This window comes from Aptenodytes forsteri, unplaced genomic scaffold (genome assembly GCF_000699145.1).
Source record: "Aptenodytes forsteri isolate BGI_AS27 unplaced genomic scaffold, ASM69914v1 Scaffold96, whole genome shotgun sequence".
Taxonomy (NCBI): Eukaryota; Metazoa; Chordata; class Aves; order Sphenisciformes; family Spheniscidae; genus Aptenodytes; species Aptenodytes forsteri.
The window spans coordinates 2,745,077-2,762,781 of NW_008795029.1; the positions used below are offsets into that span (position 1 = coordinate 2,745,077).

A 17,705-nucleotide genomic window follows, 5' to 3' on the forward strand; every position below is an offset into this window, starting at 1 on the left:
GGCTGCGGGGCTGTCCTTCGCTAAACCAGAACGGGTTGACCTAAGTTCAAAGCACTGTAATTTATAGTGTGCTGAGATACGTAGTTATCAGGGCAGATAAAACCTCTAGTGGTTTTTTTTTTCTTTCTCCTTGTTACACTGTTTCAGTCAAGCTGCGTTTTGTGGAATTGTCCAATTTAAATACACCGACAAATGGTCGGAATAATCCCAAGCTTTTGTAGATGTGAGTGGTAAGATTCAAATGCACTAGACTTGGTGTACTTTGGGGAAAGAGAGTTGATCTTGCTTGTCGGTCAGCATGTTTTCCACCACCCGTACCATCTGAAAAAGCAAATCAGTGCATTAGAGTGGTTCCAAATGTAGCTTGAGGTGTGTCAGGGAGTGCAAATCCGGTTTCATTGAACTCCTAATAAATGTTCAGGATAATGGTTTTAGTAAACTGGTGGAATGCCAGTAAGTGTGGGGTTATACAATACAAGGGTCGGGGACCACCAATACCAGGAAACTGAAAATTTCTGCTTTTGGGTGTAGAAGAAATTTAAAAAAGATGGGGAGGGATAATTGGGACTTCCAAATACATATAGTTTTTCCTCCCATGCAGAAAGTGCTGTAAGTGAGGAAACTTTCATGGTCTGACCAAGCAAAAGTAAATACACTTCGTTTTGTGCACGTTGAGAGCGATTTCCACATAAACAAGAAAGACTTCAGCCTGTATTAAGTACGAATGAAGAAAAATAGCAGAGGTGAAAAACGACTGTGGATTCTTTTTTTTTTCCATTTACAGTAGGGTATTACGTGGAATGAGGAGAGAATGGAGAGGCAAGTACTGAAGGCAGCTATGTGTATATGGATCCTTAGAAAGTGGCCCTGAGGGAAGGAGGAGAATACTCAAAATATAATGAGTTATAAGAGAAGCAGTAGTCTCTGTGGATATGCAAAGCGCAGGTGAACTGTGCTGAGCTCTGTTTGGAAGCAGGCAGGATCAGCTTGGGTGTGGTGATTTATGAGTGCTGATCTAACTGTCAGATTCAGGTTAAGATTTTTTTTTTGTGTTTTTATGGGCTCACAGCTGGAGCCTGTACAAATGGTGCATTCGTTGTGCACAGAGCATACTGTGGTCTCTAAATCTCTTCTGCATAACATTGTTGCTAACCTCCCTTTCAAAGTAGGCTTAAGCATCAAATATGAAAGAAACAGGCTTGAGAGTAACTATAGTAGTTATTTTAAAAGATGAAATATATGCGAGAAGACAGTGCGTTGAAAATGAAAATAAGGCACTTGAGCTTTTAAGTTGTGGACTGTCATCACCCTCCTGCACTGCTGATGAGTGCAGTCTAAAAGCTAAATGAAACATTATTATATCCCATGTAAGGAAGTGTTTCTGTTTCCTAGATCACACTGCTTTCTGTATTGTATGTATGCCAATAGGATATGTCTAGATAATTGCCTAGCTGTTCCAGGCTGCCTTGTATATTTTTACCTGTTGCTTCTTATTCTTTTGCTTTCCTTCAGTTTCTTAATTTTGAATCCTTTCAGCCAAGGAAAGATCATTTTGAAAAAAGCTGCTGTAAGTAAATTTCTGTTCTTCATTTCAGTAAGGCCGTTAAGATCTGGCAAGCTGATGCCTGTGTGTGTTGTGTGTTTTCCTTTTGTTTTTTTTATCTCCATGGTTCAACTATTTTTGTACAGCTACAGCAGTGAAAATGAAAATTAATAGTTTGAATGCTGGGCCTGAAACTGACTGCTGTACATGAGTAGCAGATGCACATGTCAGCAGTATTGCTCCGTAGTTCTTCACCCAAGCTCTAGACACACCAGCTATGCATCACAAGTGTAGATGTGCTTGCCTCTTTCCAAGCTGCTTTTTAATGAGGGAGACAAGGCAGTGATGCTTCTGCAGGAGAGTCAGAGAGGATAGGTTCATCTTAGGCTTATATTAAAGTAAGCTCGAGCTTGGGTTTAGTTAAAATCTACACAGAAACTATTCAATGATCGAGGTCCTCTTAGAACTATGAATTTTTGTTCTGCAAGTTGTGTCCTGGACTTGTTCAGCTGCAGGTCCTTCCCAGAGCAGGCTGGTCTCTGGATTATCTTGAGAACCCTGGCTGATGCAGGCTGGAGATGTTGTTGAGGTAGCTGGAAGCTCTTACCAGTGGTATGGTATGATCTTGGGATAACAAACAGTTGCTATGCGTTGTACTAAGGGAGACTTCTAATAGGATGGTTTCTAAGAGTTCTGTATCACTTATTTTCTTTCCCTGTACTATATGTTGTAGGACATAAAGGCATAAGTTAAATACCAGGGTTCTTGTCCTGACTGTGAAGGTCCCCCCATTCCCCTTTCTGTGGTTGCAGTCGCTGTCCTGAAGCAATGCAAAATAGCATGTATCTCCAAGGCCCTATGGAAGCATACTGATGACTGGGTGCTGTCAGTTCAAGTTGAAGTCAGTTTCCTGGTTAGTATTTTCAAATATTTGTCTGCTGTTTTGCCTGTATTGAGTGTCGTCTCTGTATCTTCCAGGCATTGGAACAGTTCAGTGATGTGGGTTGAATAAGGTACATGTTCAACATGCTAGTCATATTGTAGTTCATATTTCTTCACCAAGAGATTGTGTGGCCTCTTAGGAGGACGGAGGCAGTGATGTCTTTCTCTTACTAAATTTCTAATTTGACATTCTGTTGTTCTGCCTCTTTGTATCCATCCTGCAATTTTTTTTATTTCAGCTTATATTTCCCCTTACCATTACTGCAGCCGTACACAATTTATAGTGCTGGTGGTAAAGAATAACTTTCTATATAAAAGGCGTTTGTTTCACTGCAGTACAGCTGACGTGAAGTTCAGTGAAGGATCATGAAGCATTTAGAATACTACAAGCTGAAATATAGCAATGTAACTTTTCTTAATTGTGTCTAATGAGATTATTCTGTATATTTTACTGCTTCAAACTGGATGAGCTATAGTAGAGGTATCTAAGTAATGAAACAGAAACATCTTTATATACAGCTTTTCCACTACGTGGAACCACAGAATCTGAATAAGCCTTCTACAATAAGATAAATAAATAAATAGACAACTGTTTAATTTACTTTCCCAAATAGTGGAAATAATAGCTATGTGGGGGTAGTATGAAAATTGCCTTGGGGGGGGTATACTGTTTGTCACATACTTTATTGAAATACAACCTCTTTTTCTGGATGTTGTTTTTGCATCAGACAACATGCTTCTCTGTCTTCTCCTTGGATTGTTTGTGCATTCCCCAGAGGATGTATGCTACCCCGGGGAGGGCAGCCTCACAGCCTGAGAATACGGAATTAGTGTGTACTGTCCTGTAAGCGTCACGCAGAGCTTGCTGTGTGCTCAGTAATGAGAGGAACTTGTTAGCTTAATATTAAGCAGTACACTATTTAGGGAACAAACATGCAATGATAATTAGAACCATGTCCATACAAGATTAGCTTCTGCTATAGAGTTAGATTATTTGTGACACTGTGTGGATATTATTAAGCAATGTGTTTTGCCCATATAACTTCAGTTGCATTAGTTTTCTCTGGTAGGTTGTTTCTTGCTGATCTCGGGACTTACGAAGTTCTCTCTCTTTATAGTCAAGAGGTGGCTAGTAATCTTAAAACAAGTCTTGATGACATCTTATCTTTCATAAAATGAACATTTACTTTCCCTAATAAAACATGTGCATATGTCTTTTGTATATTCACGATGGCTGTTTATGGCTGAATGTGGATTTGGATATTCCTGAATATTGTGGATTTGAATATATCTGGGCAATCTGGAAAAATGTCACTCTTTAGCTTATGTTTGGACACTAAATGGATGCTAAACATCTTGTAGCCTATGGTGACAGTCTGGTCTGTATTTGTAAGACAGCTGGACCTCATCAGTAAATGCTCCTGCCCAGGTTGATGGCTTTGGGTTAAATACTACTGGGTCAGAGGTCTGTACTACTGAACAGTTTTGCCTGTATTATGTAGTATATTTAGAGATCCTGCCACTTTATTGCTTCTCCTCTTTCATGTTCTCCTATTACTTCAGGATTACAAATCTGGATGTTAAGTATTTGTTGCCTGTGTAAATATCTCTAAATGTGTATAGCAGCAGATGAGATTCGCTTCCAGAAGGCACAGTGATGGATTACAGCTCTGGCCTCTGTGAAGCTTCTCGCCTATTAGTTCTGCAGATATTTCTGAAAGATCTTTTTTTGGGAGGCTGGAATAAATGAGTTTACAAATGGATGCTTTATTTTTCACTTCTATAGAAGTGGGTCAACTTTAATCATAGTTTGAGAAGGTGATTGACTAGCCTAATCAGGAAGTTATGTTAGGGGGTTTTGGCAAGTTCTCTACTAAATTTCATGGCAGCCTGTGGCTTCTGGTCATCGGTTTAGATGATTTTGTTGTTTCTGTTGGCAGTATAATTCTAAAACTGTTTTCTAATTAGATTTCCTAAGTATTTTACGTGTGTATGTAGTCTTAGTAGAAATAAATGAATATTTAGCTTCAGGGTTTTTTCATTTATCTAGCTTTGATACAGCAAAGGTTGATAACTGCTTTGACCTGAAAGTTGGAGAAATTGTAAGCCTTGGTGCTCTGGAATTATTTGTGTCTAAAATGACAGTCCATTTATCAAGCGTTTCAGATGACCTACTATTTTTAATCTAAGTTCAGTTAGTACATATGAGGGTACCCTTGCATTCTGGTTCTTGCTTTTGCTCATAGTCATTCAGCTTTCTCTGCACCCTTGCAGACTGGTATCAAACTAGTACTGTCTGGATGTTTCTTAGTCCGGGTGTCTGTTTAAAATAAACACCATTTTCTTCCTAGCTGTCGCTTAGTGTAAGTCAAAAGGTTTGTGGTTTGGTTGGTTTTTTTAATTCCAAGGATATAATTTGACAAAATCTTAAGCTGTTTTAAATGTCATGTAAATGTGTTTATATACTAACTCTGTCTGCAAACTGTCCTGATTGTACAAAAGATGTTCTCAATAGGGGCTATGCCTGTATTCACAGGTCAGCAATTGGTAACTTGCATTTCTGAAGTGTTTGTGTCTATACCTGGTTAAGTAATGCATTTTTGTTGTCTCTTGTGGAAGTCAGTTTGTCACAATGTTTTCTTGAAACCTGAGATGCTTCACATCTCGCATATCTGCTTCACTGTGGGTCCAGTTCTTTCTGGTGTGGAAGGTGTGACAGTGTGTCTTAACAGTGTGAGTAGCTTCTGAATTCCTGTTTCCCCAAGCACCATTGCTTTGTTATTCTCCTAAGTGACTTTTTTTTCTGGGGGTGGGTGCGGGGGGAAGAGTCTGTATGGTGTGCTGCCTGCATACTTTTCAGCCTGTCATTTAAAAAAAGGCAAAGTTTGAAAGCTTTGCTTGCTTCAGAAGTTAATTCTGCTGAACATTGAGTGTGGCTGACAGGTTTTGGCACTTCTGCAAATCTAACTAGCTCTTGTGTACTAGTAGTGACTCTTGTTGTGTTCATTCTGGTTTTGTAATGTACTCTTAAGATGTTTCAGTATAATCCGGGGCTCAAAAAAACCCCCAGACACTCTTCCTTCCCCCATCAATTACTTATTGCTGAGGGGCAATAAACATGGAGAATTGCATGGGCTTCGCCCCCCCCCCCCCTCCCCCATCAATTAGCTAATTTACACAAGAAAAAACATGATTTCCTTTTTCTTTAGAGAATAAACAAATGAAAATAGGACATTGTGTATGTAAAACAGCTCACTCATCGGAAGCCAGAGTACATACTACAAGCTGGTTGCTATTGACTACGAAATATTGCTCATCTGCACTCATCAGATGCTTTCTGATAGTAGAAAACATTGCTTTTGAAGCATCTAAATTGTAGAAGTATTTCAGTGACTTAAAATAGATCAAGAACTTTTAACCTTGCAATTTTTAGCGTCAAAAATACTTGTCTCTTCTGAGATGAGAGGACTGCATAGTTGCTTTTGTCTTTTGATAGCATGTTTTTGATATTAAAAAGAAGTTATTAAATATAGTTCTGCTTTTATGCCTTTTCTAAAGCACCACAGAGTATCAATACTGAACTCGGGAAGCCTTTTCAAAATCATTTTTGGGAATGGAAGAGGGCAAGGTACAACGTAGCACATCTATAGCTTAACATCTCTGATCACTGTTTCTCATTCATTCTTTGCTCCTGTCATACAATAGTAATTGAAACAAGAAAAGTGGCAAGGTGGAATGGGATTTTCTAATGAGTCTGCTTTTTATACTGGAAACACTTAGAAAACAGTAACTGGGCTGACAAGTAAAATGTTCCACAAATATCATAGCTGGCTACTGTTTGTGGTGTTGAGATGGGGATAATAAACTTGTTTAATCTAACTAGGTTTAAGTGTGACTAGAGAACAGTTGTGTTTTTTGAGGAGCTGCAACCTGATTGACGGCAAGATGCCTCCTCCATGTCATGTGCAGGTGTGGCAGGGAAAAGAAACCAGGAGAAAATGTGCCACAGAACAGACTGAGCAGATGTTTTAGCACCTGTTATGCAACTGGATTCAACTTTACTGGGGGGTTTTTTGAGCAAAATAGCCTGCCTCTCCTCAGGTAAGTCTTTTAGTCAGATTATATTTTTCCAGAATAATGCTTCCTATTCTACTGATCTACCATTACACAGGATAATGTAGTATTTCTATTTGTGCAATTGTCAAGGGACATTTCAGTTGAAGTTCATCCTAAGCTATGAGGCAGAATGACACTGGAATGCTATTATCTTCTCTGCTATAATTGCCATGGCAACAGCTGCAGGTAGACAAGGCAAACCAAGGATTCTTTTTCTGTATCATACAGACACCAGTTGGTTTTTTTTTTTTTCTTCCCTCTCAGTAATGACTCTGAGAAGCCTGTGGCACAAACATGCTCTGAGTCATCATGAAAAGTGTTTTGGTTTGTTTTTTTTCAGTTTAACTTTGATTTTAATTTTGTAAGTGTTGAGTATTTGTGATACTATATTAAAACTGCACTCTTTCTAGGAAGAAACTGGCAGCCTTCTAGGAGAGTGATGAGATGAGCCAGTGGCTAGGGAGTTTGTTTGGAACATCACAGAAGACCACAGGCTGCTTCGCGGATCTGGATGTTAATTTCTCTGTGCATTCATCTTTCCTTAGGACAGGGATGAGAGTATTAGCCAGCTCTTCCATAGGGAGAAGTTGTAAGGGTAGTTTAATGCTTTCAGGTAATAAAATTACAATTCACAGGAAGAAAACTGGGTGTGGACATAAGCCTATAATGCCTGTGTGGTAGGGTTGTTTTTTTTCTTGTTACTTAACAGTGTTCTACACTGCTTCTCCTTCTGCTACCCCCGATTTCCCCCTTTATTCCTCCATCTGCATACATGCATGTGCATTCACATGCAGATGTGTGCATATGTACTTCCTGAAATTGTGTGCACTTCATCTGGCAATGTTAAGAATTATGCCAAGATTTACCAGGGATCCAGATGTGTATTGGTATTTAAAAAAAAAAGCTTCATACTAGCTCTTCTATCTGGTTACTGAGGTATACTGTGAAACTGTGTTCTGGGATGCTTGTTCTTATTTATGTTATCGTGGTAGTTACCACAAGCATGAAAGCTTAAGAATTTGGAGACTTCGTAGGGACATTTTTCCATTTATTCTACTCTTCCCTGTAGACTAATTTCCCTTTTTGAAATAGGAGACTGGTTAATTTGTTTCCTTCATTAATCATTAAACTCATCTAGATACGGGGCAGGGTGAGGGGGGAATAGTGTTTCTTTTTCCTGGTGGCACTGACTAATCTCTTTGCCTCAGTCAAAAGAGGATTTCATCTAACCTATTTTAAATAGAGGATTAAGGACAATTAGGCACTTGTACTTCGCCACTAAGACAGGATGTTGTGAAGTCCTCTGAAAAGCACATCTGCTGATGTGCCAGTAAAGTTTTGCAAAACTGATGTTAATAATCAAAATAGTTATATGCAGAAAAAGAAACTTCGTGTATGAAGTACTTGTCTGGAGACAATTGTGTGGATGAACTTGGGAGAGGGAAGGTATTGAATTCTTTACCCAGTATTTTTTTGTCTCTAATGCTTCTAATTTACATTGTGAAGTAGACATGTAGATGAACTGAAATGGATTTCTTGTTATCTGAATTGCATTAGCAACTTGCAGTTCATGCTTAGCATTTTACATAGCTCTTCACATCTTTTCAAAGTACTATTAATGAGTTGGTTGCACAAATTATTATAATGAAGTACAAACACTAGTATCCACTATCTGTGCTTGTATAACTATTTTATGCCACTCATAATGAATATCAGTGGCCTCTCTTGAGGTGGATCTGAATCAACAGTGGCATTTGATAGCTAACGTTAAGCTGCTATACTTGTCAGGAGGTCATTACGAAATAAAACCATGAAAAATACTACTGTTATTGGAACATATATGATGTGCATAAGAGTATCATGATTAATGTGGGGGAAAATGTGGGGGCTGTGTGTATTTTGGAGAAGGTTTGGCTACCAAATCCATCCTGTAAATGATAGAACTGACTGACTTCCGTGAAGTGTGGATAGTACACTGTGAAGCTACAGAGAAGATAATTGAATGACACTTGCCTCTGAGGAATTGCTCTTGCAATCCTAAGTTTATTACTAGCAGTTGTAGGGAGCTTACTGATGATCATAGTTTCTTTAGTTTTGTTTCTTGCAGAACACTAGTTTAGAGAGTTCAATCTAATCTTATTTTTGGATGATAATACACCTGAAGAAGGGTGGTCTGGAAAAAGCTGAAGTCTGTCTATTTCATCTTATTCATGAGGTGACTTGGAGTCGAATAAACTGTAATTTCTCACACTGGCATAAACAGTGTTTCCTGAATGAGTGGAGTGTTTGGCTCTGGGGTCCCAAAGCTGACTTCAAGGAGATTTGTGGTCTTCTGTTAAAATACATCTGGTGTCTTTGCCTATGGCTTTAGCTTGATGCTAGGCCTTTGCATGCCTTCTATCTTCAGATGTTTTAATCTTGGTACCTCTTAAGCTATCATTATGACTTAAGCTGTATAGATGGGCCTAGTATCAAACTTTACTGGTGAGTAACAGAAATGGTGTATCAATCACTGGATGTGTTTTGGGTAGAGTATTACAAATGTGGAGGAAATGTTGTTAGGAAAGTTGATGTCCGGCTTATTCTGTGATTCTCTGCCCCACCCCCACCCAGAGGGAGAAGACATTATTTAAAATTTAGCTGCCATGAAAGGTCTTAAAAAAACAGGCTGCCATTTAATCTTACTATAAAATGTGCCTATGTAGAAACAGACTCTTTCATTATGTGAAAGATGATATGTATGAGGGAGGATACTGCAAAGGTAGGCTCAAAACAGTTTATTGACCAAGTCATAACTAAAAGAATAATTAACTTTTATGCTGATGTTAGCAGAAATATCATGTAAATAAGTTCAGGCTGGACACTTTGCTTTGGTCAAAAAGACTCCTTACACTATAAGCAGATTTTGATTGATTAATGTTAGTGCTTTTCTTTAGTTTAATGCTCAGCACTTTCTCTGGAAACATGGAATATACTGAAATGCTGTTATTCATTGGTGTTTTCTGTGTTACAAAATACTTGCAACTCCTTTCTAGTAAATTATATGTAGTTTCCTTTTCTTTGATTTATCAGTGGAATTACATTAACAGTAAATGTGCTCTTAAGAGTTATCTTAAATCTCTCACATTCTAGACTCCTGACCACCAGTATGAGCTTTGGGAAACTTAACTCTCATAAAAAAACCTTCTGTTCATCTAGGCTTAAAAAAAAAATAAAATCACAAATTTCTCAGGTGACCTCAAGTATTACAAACATTGTCAAGTTAATGTTTAAAATCCAATATATAGATTTTAAAATGTCTTATACTGTATCATTTTTAAGAATGTTTAGTATTTTTATCCTTTTGTATCAGATTTTCAACTAATTCCTGTTTGTACCAGATTTTCAACTAATTCCTGACTACCTTAAACTAAAGCAGTTCTGGGGGTTCTAAACAAATCCTCTCTTTCTTGTTGACTTTAAGCTCTTTGCAGGAATGTATATCCTCTGTACAACAGATATATAGCCACTTAAATATATGGCTGGTCTTTTTTATTATAGTGGGGAGAAGGGGGGCAGGTGGGTTAATGCTGAGATAAGAATTTTGTTTAATGACAGTCATTGAGCACAACTACAAAATTCTTTCACCTTCTAAGATTTAAAAAAGAAAACCAAAACTAACCCACAGGTTTATCATAACTTCACCTGTGAATGCTGGAGTATTGTTAATCTCTTAAACAGTGTTAACTGACTGTTTACTATTTCCAGTTGTCAGGTGACCAGGTGGCCTAATTTGGTAGGAGGTGCCTGTGTATTGGCACTGGGAGGGGAGAGATGAAGGGAAAATGAAACCAGTTCTGTTCTCAGCCCTGAACTGCGTGATCACTTGAACATGATTCATGAATATGTTGACTTCTTGATGCTGTAAGTTTTTGTCTGACATCAGGAGGTTAAACTTCCATACTTAATGGCTGTAATGACATAGAAGCAATAGGAAAGCTTCACATGCTGTTGTGAAGCAGTGCACAGTGAACACAGGCAGGTATAAACACAGGTTTGTAAAGGGCAATCTGGACTGTAGTCTTGCATCTCCCGTCTCTTTCAGCCCCGGAGGTCTCAAATTTGAAAGTCTCATCTTTGTTTCTTAAAGGAAGGTTCTTAAGCCCCTGATTTTCTTCCTAAGAAGTGAAAAGGTTACCTTGAGCATTTTTGCTCTGTTAATGGTATCTGCTGTAACTTGTTCAAAGAGCTTTTATGTCAGCATATATATAAAATAAGATTTTTAAAAAATATATTAAAAAAATGACTTGAGGCTAGATTTCTGCTGGGCATGTAGAATTAAAATACGGGTATTCCTTTATTATTTTCCTGCATATAACAAATTATAAGGTATTTTAAACTCAAAATAATAATGCTTTTACACATGCATTTGCTTTTTTTGCATGTTAAAAATGATGACAAAAGCCAAACAAAGTTTGGTTGAGTCATGGTTGTAGTTGAGTCATTAAGTGAGACAACTGCAAATACTGTGAAACCTTTAAGGCTAGTAAGACTGTAGTATTGGCTTTTCTTCTTGCCTTCTCCCTCTGCCCCCAGTCAGACCACTTAATTCTGCTTATAACGACTTCTTTTTGCTGCAGTATAGCGGTTGCTTGGTTATGTGGCTTTTAGCTGATCTTTGGAGAGTATTATGATGAGGGGAAGAAGTGCCACTGCACTCTTCACTGTCAAATTTGTGTCTGTGTCTTGGAGATGCACAGGGGAAAAGCAGAAACGTGGTCTTTACAGCCCCCTGACTCGAGCGTAGGGAGCTTCCTGCCTGGTGCTGGGTGGTTAGATCAGCACAGGAGTGGAAAAGCATGTTTGTGGCACTGCTGGTGGCAGCAGGCAGCTGCATCATGTCACTTCTTCCTTAAACTGATTAAAGGTGTGATCTGGACTTCTCTTCAGTTTCTCGTAGTATGTAGAGAAGACCAAAGCAGAAATGTTAAGCAGGCTGATGCAGCAGCATATAGCTCTTATAATCTTTTAAGAGCTGTCAGAGGGGACTCTGGCAGTGGTGACAGGTTTGCTCTTTCTTTTCCCTTCTATTTTGGATGTGCTGTTGGCTTGTTGATAGACACATCTGTTTTACTTCACTCTGAGTGACAAACCATTGGGCAATGAGTATATGTGGGTGCATTCCTAAAAAGGTAACTGTTGCTCTGGGTTTGAAGGTGAAATGGGTGAAGTAGTAGCAAGTTTCACTGTGAAGGAGAGTGCTGCCAAGTGCTGGGGTTCTAGATAATGCTTCTAACTGGGATGCAGTGACATCCCAGAGTGATGACTGATGAGTCAGGGCTGATTTGACAAGTTGTTGACATCTGTGGAACACTGGCTTGTTTTGTGGGTAGCATCTGGCATCAGAAAAGGAGTAATTGGGAGAGGGGTGGGAGTTAACACTTTATATAAATGTCAGGAAGCCTTATGGTTTATGGAATGAGCAGAAGCGTTTGGGGGACTACATACTGGAGGGAATGTTACTTAAAAACAAACCAGCCAACCAGGAAATAACTCCAGCCTTTCCTCCCCAAACTAACCCTGTGATGCGCACTCTTGCAGCACTCGCATGTCATGTGGCTCAACCTTCCCAAAGTTCTAAGTGCAATCAAAGCATAATGACTTGAGGGAAAATGGAACAGCCATTATATGCTTAGCATTTCCTCCCATGTGTATATTATAGCATGCTTTATTGAAATAAGGATGCTAGCCAGCACAGGAATCCTTTGTTAAGATTGTGAAAGCTTGTGGCACCTTTACCCCTTTCACAGGCAACTGTGGGAGACTCGTAAAGGAAGGTTTCTTTGGTTTAATGTGAAGGCCAGTGTCAAATGCTTAAAACCCAAGGCTTTCTCTGCATGAAGATAAGGTGTACATGATCTGTTTCGCTAAGGATATTTGGCAGTAATTCATTCTGAAAATAATTATTGGAACTTGGTATTTCTAAAACAGGCAACAAAACATTTGTTAATGTCAGACTAGTCTGAAAATGCTTCATGCTTTTTAACTCTTTCCATAAAAAGTGACCAGATGATCTGGAGAGATCCCTTCTAACCTGCCTTTTTCTGATTCTAAAACAAGAACTGTTGATTTCTGCTTAATGTCAACTTAAAAGAGAAAATACTCTCTTGCCTCTTTTGCAGCTATCTTGGTTTTCATCTCTGAGCAGATGGTAGTAATAAGACATCCTAGTTTAAAACAGGCTCTGTGGGTAAAGCATAACATCTTAAAGTGATTACCTACAGACTCCACAGGTTGTTATTCTGAGCAGTAATTATACTGCTTGGTGTGTTTGTTCATTCATGCTTTAAGATTGCCCTAACAGAGGTTCACAGCAACTTCCCTGTGTACATCTGCTCAGTAAAAACTACTGTAGGCGGAGCTCAGGTTTTAATAGCTATGGACCTGACCAGTTTAAAGCAATTCTCCTGGCTCCAGTTAAAGTTATTGCAGTCATCCTATACCCAGTTATTGTCATCGCTCCCTACTGGCTTTAATTGCTCATGTGGCTATTCCGAAACCTTTTTCCATTTAAAAAAAAAAAAAAAGGATTTTTCTCAAACTACTGAGTAATTTGTTAAGCTTGACCGATTCATGTTCCTTAATTCAGATATTCATAATATCTGAGGAAGCCCTAACCTTTTTGAAAGAGGATGGTAGTGAGTAGCTGGGTGGGTAGGGAGCTGTGGATGGGGAACTCTTCTCCTGGAGCCTAAAGAGGCTATATGCCTATAACTTAATTTGGAAGCTACTGATGTGTTAGTGTGACCTGAGAGACTGGAAAAGCTACTAGACTTTAATTAGTAACAAAAAGTGTGAAAATGCTTGTGCCCTTGAGGCTTAAGCTGGCCGGTCTCAGCTTTTTATAACAAGATAGTTGTGTCACCATGGAGCACTGACTGTGGGTGCATGTGCTCTGAGAAGTTATTCTGGAGCTGCATTTAGGTGTTGAAATTACATGTGTGTTCAGTTTGGGGAGTGTGGGAACGAGAGAAAGAAGATAGAAAATAACATCAACTCTGGATGTCTGTATAAATAGCATTGAATAAATAAGTCCATTACCATAAAAATTGGATCACGATAATGGGCTGTAAGCTGTTCTTGAAGGACTTTTTAGACTAGATATAAGGAAGAAATGTTTTATGCTGAGGGTGGTGAAGCGCTGGCACAGGTTGCCCAGAGAGGTGGTGGATGCCCAATCCCTGGAAACATTCGAGGTCAGTTTGGACGGGGCTCTGAGCAACCTGATCTGGTGGAAGATGTCCCTGCCCACGGCAGGGGGGTTGGACTAGATGACCCTTAGAGGTCCCTTCCAACCCAAACTATTCTATGATTCTATGACTTCTTACTGAGTTAAGAGCTGACAAGTGGTCTGGAAAGGTTCTGAGGCCTTAAGTTGAGTAAAAGGTGGTGAAGATTATTTGATTGTTTGGAAGGAAAGTATGGAAGTAAAATCTTCTTGATCTCAGTGTACCTGACCTGTGTTTTCTTAAAATAGTTTGGAGCATGTTAATGCAATGGGTTTCTATCTCTGTTTTAAAATAGCAAAGAGAGAAGGAAGGTGAAAGACTATTCCATAGAAGAGAGGGAGTCCTTGGCTGAAAGAGAAGCTTGAGCACTTGATATCACATGCTTGAAGTCATGTGTTGTAATGTGTCCTTCTATGGTTTCTGAGCTGGTGGCTGAGGGAGAGCAAGCTATAAATACTTTCCGGTTCTCCAGTTATGCGGTCAATTGATGCTTGCTGGAACTTTTATTTAGAACTTGACCACTAAATTGGCAAATTAGGCCAGCTTTCCTGCTTTTGATTGGAGTTTGCACTTAAAAGTCATTCTACCAGCTTAAGTGGTTTAAATTGTGGGATGCACTCTTAAGATGCAGGTTCTAAAAGAGGATCTGGAAGCTTTGACAGACTACTTCAGGAGGAAGATTTTTCTTCATCTCTTTGAAGAAGACTTCTGAAGGATTAATGATACTCCTTCCATACTGGGCTCAGCCTTTCCATCCATTTACATAAAACAACTGAGCTGTTGCTCTTTGCTAATAATGTTTATTTTCATTAGCAAATGTGTTAAAACATCTGGTCTCACCTGCACAGTTAATGGGTGTGCAGTCTGTTTGCAGCAGCCCTTTAAAACACTGGAGACATTCCTGAAAAGGCTTAAATTCTGAGCCTGGGCTCTAGCTATAATAGATATCAGAAAGTATACAACCCTTGCTCTGGGTGGTATCTAACAGTCTCACGTGGCTTGCTAAAACACTGTTTGTCCAGCTTTACTTCCTCTGAAGGTGGTTCAGGATGCTCTGTTCTTCCGTGCACTATCTCAGAATAATATACAGGTCTTTAAGCCCAGATGCATCCTATTCCAGTGCCTCAGTTTCCCTTTAGTACCACCTCAGCTAATCTTACTATGATTCCTGTCTCTCCTGAAAAGCCTTTCTTATAGGTCTTTTTCTGCTCAGGTCTCCTGATTCATTGTTCCCCAGTTATCCTCCTTGAGCCTGTATTCTTACACCAGTAGGGTTTCTCTGCGGTTCTTCGCCCTAGCTTGTCTACCTTCTCATATGCATCCCTTCTCAGAAGTTATAGGAAACATCATAGTGAACTCCAAATGAGTTCTAGTCTAACAGAGAAATTGCCTCCCTCCTTCCCAATGGTCTGATCTGGGTCATCTGATCCCCAGCTGAGCCAAATCAGCTGTTGTTGTGTGGTAGGCCTTATGCAAGAGGGATAAATTCACCCTCACTTCCTTTGGAGATCCAACTGCCTTTTGGTGCTTGGAAAACTACAGCCAACAAAACGTGCTTTTGTTATCTCCCTCAAACTGAGCTGAAGTATATGATTCAAATGATTATGCCATATTAGGTTACTAGGTTGCATGACTCTCTTACACTAAAAAGAAAAACAGAATGATAGCCATCTCCAGTAATGATGGGAGTACCTTCTCTTGGTGGACATCATTTATTTTAGTACCTTCTCAAGTCATTAGTACAGAAAAACAGTACAGCTGTCTTGGCAGGCTGTGCTAGGAAGAAGTGCAGTTCCTAATTTAGTGGGTGTCTGTCTGATGCATTTGAAAGTGGCAATTCAGACTGGCAGCAAAAGAGGATCGAAAGCTGGTGCTGAGCACAGTAGCGATTAGCTTACGGTAGCTAAGGGCTGCTTCATTCTTTACAACGTGGGAATGTTAGTGTGTTCACCCTCTGCTCTCAGAGAAATGGATTGCAGAGTGGTCAGTGTTGCAGCCTGGTTGCTTGTTGCTAGGAAAGGGGTTAGAAAATAAAGGCATCTTTTGAAATAGGTGCCTTGCTATCCTGAGACTGAAGGCCACGAAACTTTGGTCTGGCCTACTGACTAGAAAGCAAGCTTTGTACCTGGGAGAATCACCTGAAAACATTCCCAGCCAGCATTATTTTGGTCTTGTCCAGGATCTTTTGGAAGATTTTTGTTTATCTAAATAATGATCTGATGCTTAGGCTGGGAAGTTTTTGTGAGGGCACTGGTTGCTACTGCTTTGCTTCAAACAAAACTGAAAATCTGGAAGCTCGTTACCACAGGCATGTGGTTTGCAGGAGATTGTGATACTTAATACTGTCTTCTAACAGTTTTGTAGAGAGCAAGTGGCAGCAAGTTAGCCTTTTACTGGAGACTCACTTGGAAAAACCGTTGCATTACAGTGTGTGCCGAGTCCTGCCGGAAACCAGCAATTGTGGTTGACCTTAAAGCATGTTGACCTTAAAGCATGTTGACCTTAAAGCATGTTGACCTTAAAGCATGTTGACCTTAAAGCATGTTGACCTTAAGTCTTGTATGGCTGCTTTTTGTCCTGGAAAGAATCAGCAGTGAAAGTTAGGCTGTCAGCTTTATTTGCATTTCCCAGCTATTGTTTGCTTGCCAGCATCTTTTAAATGTTTTAAATGTAGCTTTTGTATTTTTCTAATGCATAACACTTGTATGCAGTGTTTCTTGTGATGATGCCAGAACAGCCATATAGTAAATATTTAATAAGAGTAGTAAAGATTTCTTGTTCTCGACGGGCTGAAGTCCTGATCTAAAGGAAATGAAGTTGCCATTCTAAATTATTTATGAAGTGCTGCACATAATGAGATTGGGTTTGTTTTGGTTTATGATACATAGATGGCAGGAGTAATGGTCTCAGTTTAGTTAAGATGTAAATGGTGTAGGTGGGTTTTAAGTATGATAAGTGTAAGTAATCCCACTTCTATGGCTGAGGGTGATATATCTTCATCCAAGATTATATCTGTAGTACAAGTTGGATGTTGGAAATTCTCCTGTTGCTCCATGCTTGACCTGACTCAATTTTAGGAGTGCTTGCTTTGTAATCCTCTTTCTGAAAAGCATGAATTGTTTGCTTGAAAGTCTTAACAATGGAACTGTCTTTTTTTTTTAAATTTATTTTTTAAGATTATAGATATGGCTATCAACTCTCACGGGAACATGAATTTCCCTTGTGATTTACTAGTATTTAAAGATGACAATGATTATTGGTATAGCTACAACTTCAGTGGAAAGGTAAGCAAGTGTGGCTCATGTTTTGAGGGTGCAGCTGAACTCTTTCCTCTTTGTTCAAATGCAAAAGGAAAGTATACAGACTGGCTGAGACTAGGGAAGGCGTGAGCAGAAACAGTGAGGTATGTAAGGTAAAGGAGACCAAAGTTGTTACAGAAGGAAAAAACAAAAGTGTGGGTACCCTTCTGTCCTGAGACATAAAGCTTGAAGTGCAAGCCCTTGGATGTTTAATTGGTTGAGACACCCTGTACCTGGCCCCTCTCCCCTTCCTCACTATTACTGTTCCATTTCTGTTGCTTGGAATGAAGAGTGCTAAAACTGAGGAGAAACGTGAAGACTTCTGAAGAAGGTAAGAGCTTACCTACTTCTCACAGCAAGGGCCAGCTGTTTGAGGAGGTAGCTGTCTGCTGAGAATGTACTTCCTTTCAGCGTTATTGTTTTCGTAGGTGCTTGTTTTGGTTTTGGTGGTTTTTGGGTTTTTTTTGTTCCCCCCCCCCCCCCCCACCCCCCCCCCTCCCGCCATATTCTCGCCTTTGCCGCCTTCCATCGCCGACT

The 17,705-nt window shown here is 39.5% G+C and overlaps 1 protein-coding gene across 1 annotated transcript in view; it reads left to right on the forward strand.

The window, feature by feature from the left end:
- The first annotated feature begins 17,078 nt into the window (after positions 1 to 17,078).
- ATP11A (ATPase phospholipid transporting 11A) overlaps positions 17,079 to 17,705 on the forward strand; it is a 121,595-nt gene continuing 120,968 nt past the window's right edge. Inside the window, exon 1 of the mRNA XM_009276143.2 lies at positions 17,079 to 17,153. Coding sequence (XP_009274418.1) covers positions 17,079 to 17,153 — 75 coding nt within the window. The remainder of the gene's footprint in view (positions 17,154 to 17,705) is intronic.